Source organism: Podarcis raffonei, chromosome 10 (genome assembly GCF_027172205.1).
Source record: "Podarcis raffonei isolate rPodRaf1 chromosome 10, rPodRaf1.pri, whole genome shotgun sequence".
In the NCBI taxonomy this organism is placed as follows: domain Eukaryota; kingdom Metazoa; phylum Chordata; class Lepidosauria; order Squamata; family Lacertidae; genus Podarcis; species Podarcis raffonei.
Genome location: NC_070611.1, coordinates 59,724,015 through 59,740,810, shown reverse-complemented (window position 1 = coordinate 59,740,810; position 16,796 = coordinate 59,724,015). Strand labels below are relative to the sequence as shown.

The following is a 16,796-nucleotide window of genomic DNA, read 5'->3' as shown; positions in this document are numbered from 1 at the left end:
GTGACAGAGTGTTCCACCATGTCGGAGCCCCAGCCGAAAAAGCCCTGGCTCTGGTTGAGGCCAGCCTAACCTCTCTGTGGCCCGGGACCTCCAAGATGTTTTTGTTTGCAGACTGTAAGGTCCTCCGTGGGACATACCAGGAGAGTCAGTCCCGTAGGTACGAGGGTCCTAGGCTGTATAGGGCTTTAAAGGTTAAAATTACATGCTCAACCTAGGAATATGTTTTCCAAACCAGAACTGCAATCTGAATTGCTACACTTGAAAATCTACTCCTGGTTTTCTTTCAACAGCCTAATTAAGGAGTAAGCTCTTGCTGTTGCTGAAACGTTAAGGAATTAGAAACATTTGCTGGTCTACTGCAAATAATTCAGAGACCCATGAACAGAGTTCCACCCTACTTGTAAGCACTGTCAGACTCATCCCTGCCCTCAACTGCTGCCCTGGGCTTCTTTGGGAGGACTGACTGCTTTTAATTAAAGAGCTGATGTTGTAATGTTTTTATTGTAATTACTTGTATAGTTTAATTTATTTTTTATTGTTACACTCCACCCCAATTTCCACAGCAGTGCAAGATGCCAGGAGTCCAAGCACTTACCCAGAGTTTGTGTTCCCTCCAGAAATGAGGCACAGTGGAGACAGTGATGTTTTTTATGATACATGGTTTATTCATATGCACTGCTCAGGCTTGCAACCCAGAGTCACTTCAGTGCTGCAAACAACCTGAGTCTAGATGGATTGCTGCAGCCTCAGATTCCAAGAGACCCCAGACATTATGTCTGACCCCTCTCTGCAGCATAAAACAGATTAACTTCCTCCTGCTCTACTCCACACCTCACCCCACCCTGCAAAAGTGACTTACCTCTTTGCCCACTACAATTCTGCCCTTCCCTCCTGAACCACTGGCCTTTTGTCTCTGCTAACTGTCTCCTAATGGGTTAATGGCTAGACCAACTGTTTGGCACAGTTTAGTCAAACCATGAGGAATTAAAACTTTACTGAATTTAAGAATTATGGGCGACTTGCACCCACAAACACTGGTACCCCAAACTTATAACTATAGCGTTTATTTCTATTGGTGTTTGTTGTTTAATGATTATTTTTTCCTAGCTGTTCTTATTTTTATCTGTAAGCCGCCTTGAGTCGCTGTCAGGGAAAAAGGCAAAGTATTATTATTAACAACAATATACTGAATAAGTAATAAATATCACAGCTGTTTTAAGTATATAACATGGAACTACACTGCAGGCTTACTGCAATCCGTACTCTGCTACAGATCCTCACCCACTCACCCGAAAAAAACCCTTGCAATAAACGATGAAGTTGGTTACTAGTACTCAGTTTCTAATATTTGCGCGAAAGTTAGAAACCCAAGGAGAGCACTATTTGAGAAGTCCAAGCAGAAAACTCAATTGAGATATGGAACATGAAGCTTGCGTTGGCACTACTATTTTAAAATAATATTTTTTTTAAAAAACACCTCGAAATGAAACCTAAAAGTTAGAATGACAAAGCGCTACTCCCTTTCCTGACACCTTTCATTTCGAGGAGGCCTTCCTAACCATAAACGCAGGAACATGTCGGGGTTGCTCTACAAATTTCTCCGGGCGGTTCCTTAGGTGGCGATTTGGGAAACTCTTTGCTCAACGCGAGCCTGGAAGTTCTCTACACCAAGGCTGAGAAGGGGCACTCTATATTCTTTTATTTATCGCTGCGATAGCCGTGCCTTCAGAGCCGGGATACGAAACGTCATCACGCAAGCGCGGGCGCACTTGGCGGCGTCGGGACGGACCCTGCCTCCCCATTGGCGCATTGCCAGGGTAAGGGGCGGGGACACGGTGACGAAGAAAGGGTGGGCGGAGACTTGCGTCAGCTGCTGAGTGACCCGAACCGGATTTGATCCCATTCCCTTACAGCCTTCCAAGGAGCTCGGCCCGAGCGGACGCCTTGCCTTGCCTAGATTGTCCTGTCCGTCTGGGTCCGCTTTCTCCTCCGCTCGCTCTCACAATGGCGCTCAGCGATGACGACGTCAAGAAGCAGGTACTGTGAGACCCTCCTTATCAACCCCACGCGGCCTCTCCCTTCCCTCGCGGCCCTGAGCCCCCTGGGCCGGGCTGTCATGTGACGTGCGTCCTTTTCTCTAAGCCGTGGAAAAGGGAATTCAGCGGTTGAAATGATTGGGGCGGGGGCTCCTACTCCTAGGGAAATACCTTTTGCACCCTGAGAGTCTGAAGAGCCGCTCTGTGGATGGGTTGAGAGAATGTGTTAGGGACCTGGGTTTTGCTTTGCTTTCTGCATTCGTTTCTGTTCTCAAATAATTGCATCTTGTTTCCTTATGGTTAAGTGTTCTTTGGATACTGCCCTGCTGTATCTTAGGCAGTGAAACACTGGCTGGACGCGCTTTCCTTGGAGGTTTTTAAGCAGAGGTCGGATGGCCCTCTGTCATGTATGACCTCGTTGAGATTCCTGCATTGCAGGGGGGCTGGACTCGATGACCTGTGAGGTCCCTTCCAAGTCTACAATTCTGTGATTTCTAAGGGTAACGGGTTACCTGATTATTTTTTTCTTAAAAAAACCCAAATGTTTAATAGAGAGCCAGTGTGGTGTAGCGCTAAGTGTGCTTGGCCTGTGACCCGGTTCAAATCCTCACTCAGGCATGAAGCTGGTCACGGCCTAACCTACCCTCCTGGGGATGTCAAAAGGACAAAATTAGGAGGAGAGAGCCAGGTGTTCCACCTTGAGCTTCTTGGAGGAGAAGGTGGTAATACAACGGTAATCAATAAAACAATAACTGTTTGGCTTTGTCCTATGTATGCTCAGTTTCGGTGTTAACCCCTTCTACTCCTAAATCCCACTGGGAAAGTCTACCTTGACTTTCTTCTGAATCAACATGCATAGGCTGAAGCTGTAGAAGTGTACATGCATGACAATTTCAACACAATCCTTGTGAGGTTTTTTCAGAAGCAAGCTTCACTGTGTTCAATGAAACATCCTCCTAAACACCTTTTTGAATATCTGCCGTGTTATTTATGTGCACAGGAAAATAGTTAATGCGCTATAAAAAGGGGAAGAGATCCACTTTATAATCCAGTACCCCTGGCAGTAAGTGACCAGAGCAGGAAAGTCCTTTTGTACATTTACTTGGTAGTAAATTCCCACTTAGTTCATTGGGGTTTCTTCTCAAGTAAATTTGCATGAGGTTGGGCAGAATACCTGTTGAATTTGGGACTTCCAAGTAAATATGGTTACGACTGTGCTGCAATGGGATTTAACCTTGAAGCTGAAATTCATGTGTGTATTTTTTGTTGAGGGGGGCATGAGGTAAGAAGAAAAGCTTGTTACATTAGAAATGTTCACCACCTCATATGCAAGATTACATGGTTGTGTTCTCAATGAATAAACGTGAAAAGTTATCCCCTCCCCAGTTCTTTGTGCCCAAACACGAACACACTGTTGCACACATTTTGAGGTTTTTGAGATGTACTGAGAAGGTGCGGAAAGCTACTTTTTATTACCATGGTTATGGTTATCGCAGCATCATGTCCTACCTTGTCCTTGAGTATGTGTCCTTGAACCGAAGTGTTTGCAGTAAAAATGACTAAGTATATCTCAAGCAGTAGAGAGATGGAAAATGTTTGCTGTTCACAAACAGCAAACATTTGTACCCAAATGTTTGTACCCATTCCTATCTTCCTTTTTTTCCATATTCACAACTATCAATACATAGTGTTATTACCAGTGTAAGATTAATGGTTTGTTCATGGATAGGTTAGAAATGAGTGAGGATTTGCTGTTTAGTAGAAGATGCTCAATGCGGGGTTGCAAAATCATTTGTAAAGTAAAAATTGGCTGAGTTTGATGGGAGGATGACTATTGGGTGGAAAAGTTGGATATAAATGGATTTAGACAGGAAGCTAAAGTGTCTTACTATTGAATTAGACACAATAAAGGAAAGACAAATATTTGTATTTTAGCTATTTTTTAAATGGGCTTTGAGAGAGTCCAGCTAGAACCAATTTGTAGCCAAGGGTTCTTGTGGCATTAATGATAGACCTTGGGTGCTCACAAGCCATAATATGGTGCCACTGCTACTTGTTACTTGCACTTGTATACCAAGGGGCACTAAAAATGGGATAAAAAAATTTCTTTAAAAGACAAGCTTGCTTTGAAGTGTGACTGCTCAGCCATTGACCAAAGACATATAAATTCTCTGCTTATACTGCTTACTTCTGGACTATATGCCTATCAGTAAGACGTGTTTATCCCAACATGATGGTTTGATTGTAAACAGAGGATATCTTTTGGAACTCTCTTGTAAGAGGGCAGAGGAATGTTTCATCTTCAGACTATGTTAAACTAGAAGTGAGTGAAGTAAGCCTTGTAGCTTCATGTTTGAAATAATTTAGAAGAGAGAAGCAGGTGTGAAATTTATTATAAAGGGACAGCGGGGTTATTTTCACATTGTGTATGTGTGGGGAAAGATCTGGAAAAAACCATTATTAAGACTCACATTAACTGATGAAAATAGGAAGTTCTGGTCCCAGTAACTGAACCTTTGGAGCATGTGGAACTTGGGGATTTGTAACATTTAATTCTAATTGGTTCCTTTGAAGCACCTTCTAGTAATTATATTCTTATCATTGCTAATGTATTTTATCTATAGGAGTGACAATTAAACTTATGTTTGTTCAAGAACCTAAATGCATGACAGATACATTTCACTATTCAGTTGGGAACAAAGATTAGGAATACAGTGCAAGGCCTGAATGCTATTGGTTGGAAGGGGATCTTTTTCTTTTCTACTATATGAGTAAACTTGAAGTATCTTCCAAAAATTCCTAATACACATTTAAAAAACATTGTGGCTTTTTAAATACCAAATACCACTTTGAGGGCTTCTACAGAAAATTAATATTATTGATCTTCGGGAGTTTTATATATATATGAAAATAGCAGCAACACCCAGTTAAAATAGTCATTTTCCTGAAGGAACATTTGCACAATGGAATTTTTTGATATACAGTGCATGTGATTTGGCTGTCCTTTAGAGCTTGTCCTGTTGACTGTAAATAGTGCCCTTCCTAGTAGAACTGCCCTGAGCTAGGTTTGGGGTGGAATATTGTGCTGAACTCTGCATAGATCCAGCCAGTGCTGGTAAAACATTGTCCCCTCACAGCTGACAGGCAGAGTACATAAGTTTTACTTAGTCTTTAACACCCATGAGCTGAGTGAGCCTTTCTTCACATAAGTGACTACTGTATGCTTCTTACTGTTATTAAGAGGTTTACTTTGGGAGCAGGTCAATTTTTTGTTTGAGCCCAGATACCAGTTCTCCAGTATCTCAGGAAGAGAGCTTTCCCATCACCTATCTTCCAGCCAGAGATGTTGGATACCAGGGCTTCTCCAATGCCAGGAAAAGGGCCATAGCTCAGTGGTCATTGTATCACCACTGGAGACATACAGAAGTTTACAAACAGTGTTCAAAACTCCCATTGTTCTATGCACATTTTGTGACATGGAAGTTCATTAGCACAAGCAGTTTCTGAGCTCTGGGTCCAGTACTATGCCAAAGATTTCAGGTTAAAACTGCAGTATGGAAGGAAAGGAGGACCTTTTTCTGCCTCCCCACTTCCAGCTACTCTCCGAAGACTGGAGAAGGGACTCTCTTATGAATATTAGTGGGCAGGGGAAGGACTAGATCATGAGAAAAATGAACACAGTATTTTAGCTGCAGCTCATTCATTTTCAGCTTTGTACTCTTATAAAAAAAGCACGCCTAGAATTTCCATTATTGCACCCATAACCTAGGTTTAAGGTGCCATTTAGCTCCAAGCTTTCATATCTCAGTTTCTAACACTGTTTACAAATTATATGCTCTGCCACTGAGCTATGGTCTATTGCCTGGCATTGCACGCCCAGGATGAAAATTGAATATTATCCTACACATTTGGTAAAACTGCTTAACATCTTGAAGTAGAAATCCTTTGGTCCCCTGGAAGTAGAGTGATATTATGAAGTCTTTATAATACTAGAGCTCTGGGCCAGCCAATAAAGCTGAATGTTAGAAGATTGAGGGAAGAGAAAATAAAGCACTTCTTTGCCCAGTGCGTAAACTATGGAACTCAGTCCCACAAGAGGCAGTGATGGCTTGAATGGCTTTAAAAGAGGATAAACAGATCCATGGAGGATAAAGCTATTAAGTGTGGCAAGCTACGGGACGCGGGTGGGGCTGTGGGTTAAACCACAGAGCCTAGGACTTGCCGATCAAAAGGTTGGCGGTTTGAATCCCCGCGACGGGGTGAGCTCCTGTTGCTCAGTCCCAGCTCCTGCCAACCTAGCATTTCGAAAGCACGTCAAAGTGCAAGTAGATAAATGGGCGTTTCTGTGCGCTGCTCTGGTTCGCCAGAAGCAGCTTAGTCATGCTGGCCACATGACCCGGAAGCTGTACGCCGGCTCCCTCGGCCAATAAAGCGAGATGAGCGCTGCAACCCCAGAGTCGTCCGCGACTGGACCTAATCGTCAGGGGTCCCTTTACCTTTACCTTTACCATGGCTATGTTCCACCTCCACTGTCAGGCAGTGCATAGCAGTTACTGTGAATTGCAAGTGGACAGAGTGCTGTTGCTCTCTGGTTCTGGTTTGTTTGTTACAGGTATGTGCAACCTTTCATCCATGGAGCTCAAGGTAGCACACACAATTATCCTTCTCCCAGTTTTATCCTCACAACAACCCTGTGAGTTAAGTTAGGATTTAGGATGAAAGTCAGTGACTGGTCCAAGGTCACCCAATGAGCTTTATGGCCAAGTGGGTATTTAAACCCCCATTTCCAAAGTTCTCCTCCAGCACTCTAACCACTACACTACACTGGCTCTCAGGCTTTCAGTAAACATCTGGCTTGCCACTGTGAGAACAGGATGCTGGACCAGATGGGGCCATTGGGTTGACCCAGACAGGCACTTGTGATCTGCACGCATTAACCACAAATCATCCAGCAGAGAGTTGCACTGAGATAAATGGAGATTGAACACACCTAACCATATACAGCTTTATCATCATCATCTTTTATAACATTTGCACAGGGGTACCTGTCCCGTGTCCCTACACCATTTGTATTTTGAATGTGTTTAACTTCATAAGGGTTTGAATATTTGTCCATGAGCACAATGTCCCATAATGTACTTATGAAATCCAAGCTTCAAAAAGATTTGCATTTAAAGTTGTCTATTTCTTTGCTATCACTAATCTAGATGCAGTTAATAAATGAAGGATTATATTTTTATTAATTGTATTCTTAATATGAGGAGTAAAATAAGTTAAAGGGCTAGTTTTGGTTTGGGTTGTAGTGGCTGTCCTCTCATCTGATTATTTGAAAGATTTCCCCCCGAAAGGGAATAATTTGTGGGCAAAAACCACCACATGTATATTAGAGAACCAAGGAAATTTCATTGCCGCCAGCAGAGTTTGGATGTATTGTGGTTAATTTTATTAAGTCTCAAAAAAGTGGCATCAATCGGGGGGGGGGAGGACTCACACCTTCTATACTACATGGTATCCTTTTATTGACTATGTTAGGACAGTTGAATGTGGTATTCACCCTTCATTGAAACATGAAGTCCTTCATTTGACGGCCTACACTGGAACATTTAAGATCACAACTATCAGCTGATATTTTTCTTTCTTTCCCAAACAACTGTTAAGCTCTGTATTCCGTTTGTGGGTATGTTCTGTTAACTGAAACTAAGAATTGGTAAACAATTTTTTTAAAAAAACAATTTTTTTTAAAAAACGAGCTTGAATATTTGGAAGTTCATTTTTCAGTCTTGGTGGCAAAAAAAACCACTTGTAACACATAGGTTGTGAGAAATCCTGGGTGTTGAAAAGCAGAAATGTTCCTGCAGGCTTTCATGGTAAATATAACTCTCCTTTCTGTTACAGATCAAGCACATGATGGCTTTCATTGAACAGGAAGCCAACGAGAAGGCAGAAGAAATAGATGCTAAGGTAAACAAAAAGTATCTGTATCATTCCTGCATGTGGAACTTCCATAAAAGATGTTGGCTTCTTTAGATAACTAAAAGCGCATTTGTGGCAAACTGAATGTTTGCCAGTCCTCCTCCTGAAATGTCTCAATGAGCCCTATGTGTGGATGCACAAATCTTTTTAACACTGTATCACCAACAAAGAAGGTGAGGGGTTATGGTTGGTGTCTAAAGTGAACATAAAAGCATGATCTGTGCATCTGTACTTGGATGTAAATCCCACTGAATTCAGTGGTGCTTCCTCCCAGGTAAGTGTGCATAGGATTGCAGCCTAACATTCCTCTCTAGTTTAGTAGTCTTGAATACAGAAATCAGTTTTCATGTATACATACTCTAGTAGTTAGAATTTAGTAAAAGTTTTAAAAGGGAACGGAAGTGTAGGATGCTGGGACCAAATTAAGTTTCAGTTGCCAATGAAGACATTCATTAGCTATGAGAGCAATAGATTTTTCCAAGATACCCCCATGTATAATACACCCCCTATTTTGGCAGACTCTGATTTAAGAAAATAGGGGGAGATCTATCCATGTAAAAGACACCCCCAAATTTTGGACATTATGGGTTTTTTGGGGGGGGGGACCTAGGCTTATGCATGGAAAAATACGGTAATTGGATTTTGCAGTGTTTTGCAAAACACCCTATTTTAGTAGAAAAAGCAGCATATATCCCAGATGGAGTCTTATTCTTCCTAACAGGCGGAAGAAGAATTCAACATTGAGAAAGGTCGTCTTGTTCAGACACAGAGACTGAAAATAATGGAATACTATGAAAAGAAAGAAAAACAAATTGAACAGCAGAAGAAAATGTAAGTAGTCTGCTGTGACCCTTAACTTATTCTTGGTTGCAAGTAGCCAACATGGTATGCAGTTCAACCAGAACTAGAGGAGAGGTAATTCCACAGACAACATGTCATTTCCTGAGGGAAGCAATGAGACCCTGAATAAGTTCTCCCCTCCTTAAATAAATAAATAAAATCCTGAAGGAAGAGTATGATGTGTTGATGAAAAGTACCTCTGTTCCAGCCACCTTAATTTCTGCATCCACTTGTGTCCCATCAAAATGAATTGCAGTCATGGTCCTGCGCACTGGTAAATTGTAATAAAAATTTAGTAAGTAGAGGTCTTTAATGTAAGAAACAATGCCACTCCATATAAAGTGATCTCAAATAAATAGCTGCATATTGCTGTTTAAGCAAAGATTTGTGTGTGATCATCTGAGTAAGTCTTGGTGGTGGGTTAACGAGATTCCAGAAGTGGACTGACATTATGAGAGTTGGGGAAAGGGTGTATACAAAGAGCTTTACTTTGGGCCTGTCTGGATCCAATAAGGGGTATGATGGGGGGGGAGTGTGTAATAAATGACTGCTGGTTAGACTGTCTGAAGCTTATGGCACTCAGTTCTGTTTTTCCATCTGACTTGCAGTCAGATGTCCAACCTGATGAATCAGGCAAGACTGAAGGTTCTCAAAGCAAGGGATGATCTGATTGCCGTAAGTATATACTTCCCTTTATAAAAGAATATAGATTCTTGCCATCTGTCTGACTCACAACTGGTGTTTTAAAAAAAGCAAAACTTTCAGGTTTCACTCTTGGGGCCTATTTGATGTAGAAAATACTTGGGTTTGGAACTTGTATGTTGTTGTAAGTCCATATATACTATAAATGGAAGGTAATACTGATCTTACTTTCTGCTATACTGGAGAATAAATAAGAAGTAAAGGATGCATCCTGCTTATTCTCTGCTTTCAGCCTGCTCATTGCTCCCCTCCCCCCCAGCTAGCATTTAACTCTTGCACAATACAACAGTGTGGGGAAAGAGAAAGTAATTGTACTCAGTGGCATGTTAATGGGGAGGAATTCCTCCTAAAATGGTAGAATGGGTGAGCCTGTTCTTGTTCTTAAGGTTGCACTACTTCAGGTGAGGGCTTATGTGAGTTAATGGTCCTCTGTACAGAGCAACCTCCTGAATACAGAAAATTAGCAAGTCAGGGGAAAGTTTCCATATTTTCTCTTGATGCATTAGTATTGTTTTTGCTGGATTCTGATTTTGTTTGATGTTTAATAAGGAACACTTCCAGCATTGCCTTCTTGCCTAATTCTGCTTTTAACAGGCATGACAGTATAAAACATAGTTACAAAACATTCCCCTTCTTTCTGCTGGTTATTCGGGTTAGAAATACATTGGCTTAAATTAAAAATGAGCTGGAGGGCTACAGTCAATGTGTGTGTCACTACAAAATGCCTTTTGCTCACTCCACAGTTAGGGGAGAGTGGTATAATGATACCCCATAAACAGAGCTCACTGCAGTAGAAATTTCATTGTTTAATTCCTGTTTCCCGTAACAATTCAGAATACTGTATCACTTTTTAGAGAGAAAGTTGTCCCTTTTGCAATTTGACTCTGATATAAGAATTGATTCTGGCAGGATGTGCTAACACTTGCTGTACTTGTTGTAGAGAGGTCTGGAGGAAATAGGCTAAGAAACATGAATTCTTTCACAATCAACTCAAATAGCTCAGTCACATGCTTGTGATGCATGAAACGCTCCAACTTCCTCTTTATATCATAACTTTATATTTGTACTAGATAAGTGACCAGGGTTGGAAGGAAATTTCAGGAATTCAGTCCAAAATGAAAAACTATAATATAGTGTTCAACTGTAGTATGACTGAATAACAGAACCCAGAACGGGTTCTGTAGAATAAAGTAAATTGACTGCAGTCTGGGATATATTACAATGGAAGGGAGCCTTATTCAAAATACTGGTATTGTTAGGTGCAGACCTAGACCCCCCATGGTGTCCTCAAATGCCCCCTTTTGCTTGCTTCTATATATGTGGGTGCTGCTCACTTATAGGGGGGGAAATAAATCACTATACTTGGGGACAAGATTTTTGTGCAGAATTACTTTTCCTCCACCCATGGCAGTGTGGCCTGGTCTCTGTCAGGTTTCTGCATATGCGTGTTGGACCAACGGTTGCACAGTCCTTTAGTCTTTCTATGAATCATAATGGTCATTTCACTAATGACTATATAAAATGGCCCTGTTACAAGTTAAATGTTCACAGTGGTAGTAAGACTTAATTTTTCCACCCCAGATTATGTTTAAAGGATTGTCTCTGGAAAGGCTATTTGTTGCTTGTGTTCTTAAAGCTGAGGGGTGCGTCAATTACAATTAAATGCCTTAACTGAACCTGTGCATTGGGAACTGGGGTTGGGGCAGAGGGAGTCTGCCTGAGGTTTGGTGTTTGACTGAAGGACATGGTGTGATCTTTTCTATCCGCATTTTTCTCTCATTGTAGGATTTGCTGAATGATGCCAAGCAGAGACTGGCTAAAGTAGTAAAGGATACTGGCAGGTACCAGAGTCTGTTGGATGGATTAGTTCTACAGGTAAACATATTCCATGCTTCCCACAGACACTTCCCTGTAAAATAACTTGCATCTTTATGGTCTCCTTTTAGTTGTGGATATAGACCTCTTAAATCCACACTATCAACTCTCCTTTGTATTTCTTAGGATGTTTCCCAGTTAAATTCCCTACCTCTGGTTTCTCTAAGCTTGAGACAGCACTCCAGCATGTATATAGTATGTAATCTACTTACTCCAATGTGACATGAAATGGTCAAGTTCTTATCTTCGCTAAAATTTCTACCTTTGCCACTTGTCTCCCTAAACGTGCTTGTATCCATTAAGTTCAGCAGAGAAAAACCACTTCCATTTCTCCATTCAGAATGTTAAACTGCTAAAGCAGAACTTTTTACATTTTGGGCCATCAACTCTGGAAGCTGTTACCCAGAGAGGCCTACCCAACCCAAGTTTTGTACTCCTTTTTGGCAAACCTTCCGCATTAGGCTAATTAAGTCCAGTATTGTGTGAATTTAAATTAAATATGTTTTAATTGTCCTGGGGTTTGTAAAGGTGTTCATTAAACTTAAGGGATTTGTCAACTCGGATTGTATAAATTTTGCAAGCCACATTAAGCTCTTGTTCTATTTTTAAAAGGGGTTTTATCAGTTACTTGAGCCTTCAATGACTGTCCGATGCCGGAAACAGGATCTTCAGTTGGTTAAGGTAAGTTGTGTTTTTTTACTAAATGGTCATAAAGTAGTGTCTGGTGGCTGATAAGCTCCTTGGTGTAAAACCACACAATAAATGTATAGTTAAAGTAGCGGGGGGGGGGGGACAGAACCCAAATTTGATCAGAGATGTGGCATGAGGTAGATGTGTTATCCCATACAGTTTTCCTGGTCTAAATAACTATTTTCCCTTCCCTACCTCTTTGGTTCTGCCACTGAGCTGTCACCCCTCCCTCCATGCACATCCAGTTTGTGCAGGGCCCTTGTCAACAACAGATGTACGCAATTTATCTGCATTGTTCTGCAAACTGAATAGCACACCCTCAAGGAAGTGCCTGAATTGCACATGGAAAGCTGCCTTTCATGTGCTGAATGAAACCACCTTGGTCCATCTAGCTCAGTTCCAATTCACTAGACTTGCAGTGAAACAACATGAGTTCTTCAATTGAAATCTGAATGTAATACCATAAGGGACAAATCAGAGCTTGTGTTCTACCAGCGATAGGCTTGCCATATTTCAAAATTCATGACACCCACAAAGTTGTTGAGCTCTTTTCAAAAACCCATCAAAATTGTTGAGCTTTTAATCTTTTGGAGCTGTTTCCACTGCTTTTTCAATCACCTTGCCATACATCCAGGTTTCCCCTCATATTTTACCAATTCAGCAAAATTCCCCCGATGTCATTTTTACACCCGAAAACCAGGACACGGCAGGAATTTTCCTGAAGTATGGCAAGCCTAACCAATGACCTGTGAGGGGCACGAATTCTTATGCAACCTGAGAAGCTAATGAAGTGGTGGTATTATTTTGGGACTGTAAATGGAATTGAGCAAATTATTATTTTCCTTTGTGAACATATAACATATATGTCCATATAAATCCTTTTTCAGGCTGCTGTCCAGAAGAGCATCCCAGTCTACAAAGCTACCACTAAAAAAGAAGTTGATATTCATATTGACCAAGAATCATTTCTCCCTGATGACATGTAAGAAAGATACACAACTGAAAAGGGGTTATTGGTACTACATAACATGGTAGAGGCAGAGTGTTATACATAGAACTTTCATGTGGAGAGCAGGGGTTAAAAATATAATAACTTTCTAACATCTAACAGTATACAGTCGACCCTCCAGATACAAACTTAATTTGTTCCGGGGGGTCCTTATGTACCCCGAAAAGTCCACAACATAAGGCGCCGCTTCTGTGTGTGGCGCGATAGAGCGCTTCTGCAATGCACGCGCAGCGAAACGCGGAAGTATACACATCCGGGTTTGCCGCGTTCACAACTCAAAGTTACGCTACCCGAAGGTAATGTAACCCAAGAGTCTGCTGTATAATGGAAATTAGCACTGTCACATGCTCAGTAACATATCCAATATATCATAAACCTTTCACATACACCCAGAAAACAGCAGATCATCCAGTTGTAGCTCCAAAAGGGATGGAATTTGATATTTCTTCATTATTGTGTTTTTAAAATGCCATCTTGTTCTATCACACCAGACTAATTGAAGAGCCAGTTCACTCAAAAGCTTCACAGTGCAGCAACAGATTAGGATGGGAGGACTACTTCTAGCTCCAAGGCTGGGATTGTTTAATAGTCCCCTCCCCCTTGGGCACGTTTATGCGGAAGTCCCATTGTACTCTATGGAATTTATTTTCAGGTAAATGTGTTAGTCTGTGATCTTATGTACACTATATCTTAATCTTGCTTCTCCGTAAGATGATCAGGAACCTAGGCTTTGTTAGAAACAAATATCCAAATGCCCCTAGCTACAACTGTCAAAGATCATTGTAAAACATGCATATTCATTAAAACTTTTCCTTACAAGTGAAAATTGTGAGGGAAATGTCTACCATGCTCTGATTTAACTTTGGTACAGACACCCATGCTCAAGCACAATTAGTGAGCTAGTGACTCATGGGCCACATCCATCCTCCCAAAGCAATTTTATTTGGCCCACTGGTGTTCCACTAAAATGTAACCAGGGTGCAGTGCACATTTTGCTTCATTTCCTGTTTTAAGTAAAAATAGCAATGAATTTTGTGTGTGTGTTTCACACAGTAATTGTATTGTGTCATGCATAGCCTGAAAAGGCAATGAACTGCTGTCAGCAGAGGATCTTGCAGAAAGCAATTAGTTTTTTAAGCAACCCTGTTGATGACTTGGAACTGCCTGATTACACACAGTCAAACCTATCAAGCGTTTACTCTTAGACGATGCTACAATTTATTAAAGATTATGATCCTCTCATTCTCCAGAATGGCCTTGCGCAGTGGTTCCAAAAATCCAGAAGTGGCTATTCTTGCCCGAGCATGTACAGAAAAAGATCCTAACATTTTAAAAAGACTATGAAGACACACTATGTAGGGGCACATGTTGTTGGATTGAATAAATTACAGTTGCAGTGAAATGTAAGGGTTGTTTAGGTGACACTGATTCATCCCTCTGTCACATGACTTAAAACAGTAGTTTTGTTGGTTTTGTGTCATTCAATTAGACATTGTTTATCTTGTTTGTGTCTTCTAGAGCTGGAGGTGTTGAAATCTATAACAATGACAATAAAATCAAGGTTTCCAATACTCTGGAAAGCCGGCTGGATCTAATCGCCCAGCAAGTAAGCCTGAGAAAAAGCTTCCATTTTCTCTCCAGCCCCACCATCCTTGAACCCCCAATTCCTTCCAATCTTAATATCCTTGGCAAATGATTTGTACACCACTAATTATTTTGATGTGTATCCCATCTTTCAATCCAATGATTCTCAAGGCATCTTACAGTAGTCCCAAGCCCCACACAACTCAGCAGCCTGTAAGCTCCTGGCTGATGCATGGGGGCCTCCCTTCACTTCTGCTGTCCTGGGGCAACTGGTAGTTGAATATTTCTGGCAGTGAGAGGGGAAGCAAGCTCCCTGCTCTTTCTCTCTGGCCATTCATTGATGCCACATCTTTGCCATCATGTTCTACCTGGAAGGCAGGGACTACAGTGTCCCAGTGGCCCCCTGGCCAATAGCGAAGGTCAGAATGTTTCCTTTCGGCTTTTCAGTCCCAGTGCAGCCCAGTGTGGCTACAGGTGCTTGCTCTGAGGTCATAGACTCATTTTGATGGTACCAGTCCTCATTACCAGCATTTTGTTGAAGGAGAGGATCATGCATCATGGGGAAGGGACTGCTTCCATTGGTATTGTGCAGTCTTGCACAGTTTGTGTGATGTGTCCCTCCAGCCCTTTATCTTGCCAGTTCAGGGCTGATGTCTGCGCCTGCAATATCGAACAAGGTGCTTGGTGCATGTTGCATTCCTGTTCTTCTGTGCCATTACCAAACACATTGTAACTGCTTCTCTTTTTTTCCTTCAACAGATGATGCCAGACATTCGAACGGCACTTTTTGGTGCCAACAGCAATAGGAAGTTCATGGACTAAATTTCTTCAAGTAACAGTGGAAATTATTCCACTGCCATAGTGAAGGGAATGCTGGAGCATCCCTAATAAAACAACACCCCTCTTAAAATGTAATACTCAGTGCTATATTGTGTTGCCCTGTGTATGTTCTTTGGTTAAGTTATACTTCTTTTTTTGCATACCTGCTATGCTTAGCCTGACTTGAAGAGAGGCTGGAAGACCTCTGTCCACAGAACAGTGGTATGTAAAACAGAAATTGAGACGTATAGGTCCCTTGAGACAGATTCCTTGGGGGTCGATCTCTGCTTTGACTACTTCCCTCAAAGCATGTCGCCAACCTGTGTTGTTTATCCATGGTTTCCTTATTTAAAAGCTGTCTGATATTATGTTAAATAGGGGGCATATGTTTCTTTTGAGGGCCACTGTAACTTATGCTAATTTGTTCAACCCCAGATTCTTGTTCTGTATATGTGGTTTCAGAAATTATATATATATATATGTATACACACACTTGACTTGTACACATGCACAGCGTATACATCATTAAAATAAAAAGGTGTGTGAAACGTTGTTTTTCCTTTGCTTCTGCTCCCAAAGGAATAAGTATGTATGGGGTTATCAAGCAACCATGTTACTGAGCTTTACAGCAACACCTTCCCTCCAAGTAGTTTCAGTTAGGGAGTGTAAAAAAAAAGAACTGAGAATCAATGGTACCATTTATCAGAAGGGAGTTTTAGACTCAAATTTAGTTCACTATAAAGTTGGAAGCTTCAAGATTGGTATTGGGGAAATAAACTATGCAAACTGTAAGCAATCTGATTTATTAAGAGACAAGCTGCTTTTTAAGGTCAGAAGCAGCCATTTTACCACCCTGCCAAGATTAACATATAACATTTTTTAATACTATCCTTTAACAGAGTTCCCTGGGTAGGTTGCAAAAAGTTATGTGGTCATGTTGTAGAAGGTAAGGCAGAACAGGAGTGTCAGCAGGTAGTAGCATGAGGGTTGGTAATTACAACTGGCTTTTTTTAGGGGTTCCAAGCATAACAAACCATAAATTCTACATTTTTTTAAAGCTATATCAGTCTAATGAAGCAAAACTACTTTATCTAAAATTTTATTTCTCCTTGCATCAAGGAACAGGTTTACAGTAAGATTCTTTTGTTTGAGGTTGGATGGGTACTACTTTTCTGCTAGTTTCTCCATGGAAAGGGGGTAGAAACTTGGTCTTGCTGGCCAATCAAAGCACCATTGCACACACCAACTAGGGTAATCCTTGGCCCCTT

General features: G+C 41.3%; 1 protein-coding gene across 1 annotated transcript; it reads left to right on the top strand.

Annotated features, from left to right (window-relative positions):
• Window positions 1-1,858: 1,858 nt before the first annotated feature.
• On the top strand, window positions 1,859-16,076 carry ATP6V1E1 (ATPase H+ transporting V1 subunit E1). Its single transcript, XM_053406218.1, has 9 exons — window positions 1,859-2,037; window positions 7,932-7,997; window positions 8,731-8,840; window positions 9,458-9,524; window positions 11,337-11,426; window positions 12,039-12,107; window positions 13,004-13,098; window positions 14,644-14,731; window positions 15,469-16,076. Exons 1-9 carry the CDS (start codon window positions 2,005-2,007, stop codon window positions 15,529-15,531), a joined length of 681 nt encoding a protein of 226 aa, XP_053262193.1. The 5' UTR covers window positions 1,859-2,004; the 3' UTR covers window positions 15,532-16,076.
• The last annotated feature ends 720 nt before the right edge of the window (window positions 16,077-16,796 follow it).

Coding starts and splice junctions, on each gene's coding strand:
- ATP6V1E1 (XM_053406218.1), top strand. CDS start 2,005: ATGGCGCTCAGCGATGACGACGTCAAGAAGCAG. Junction 2,038..7,931: donor ATGACGACGTCAAGAAGCAG/GTACTGTGAGAC, acceptor TTTCTGTTACAG/ATCAAGCACATGATGGCTTT. Junction 8,841..9,457: donor ATTGAACAGCAGAAGAAAAT/GTAAGTAGTCTG, acceptor TCTGACTTGCAG/TCAGATGTCCAACCTGATGA.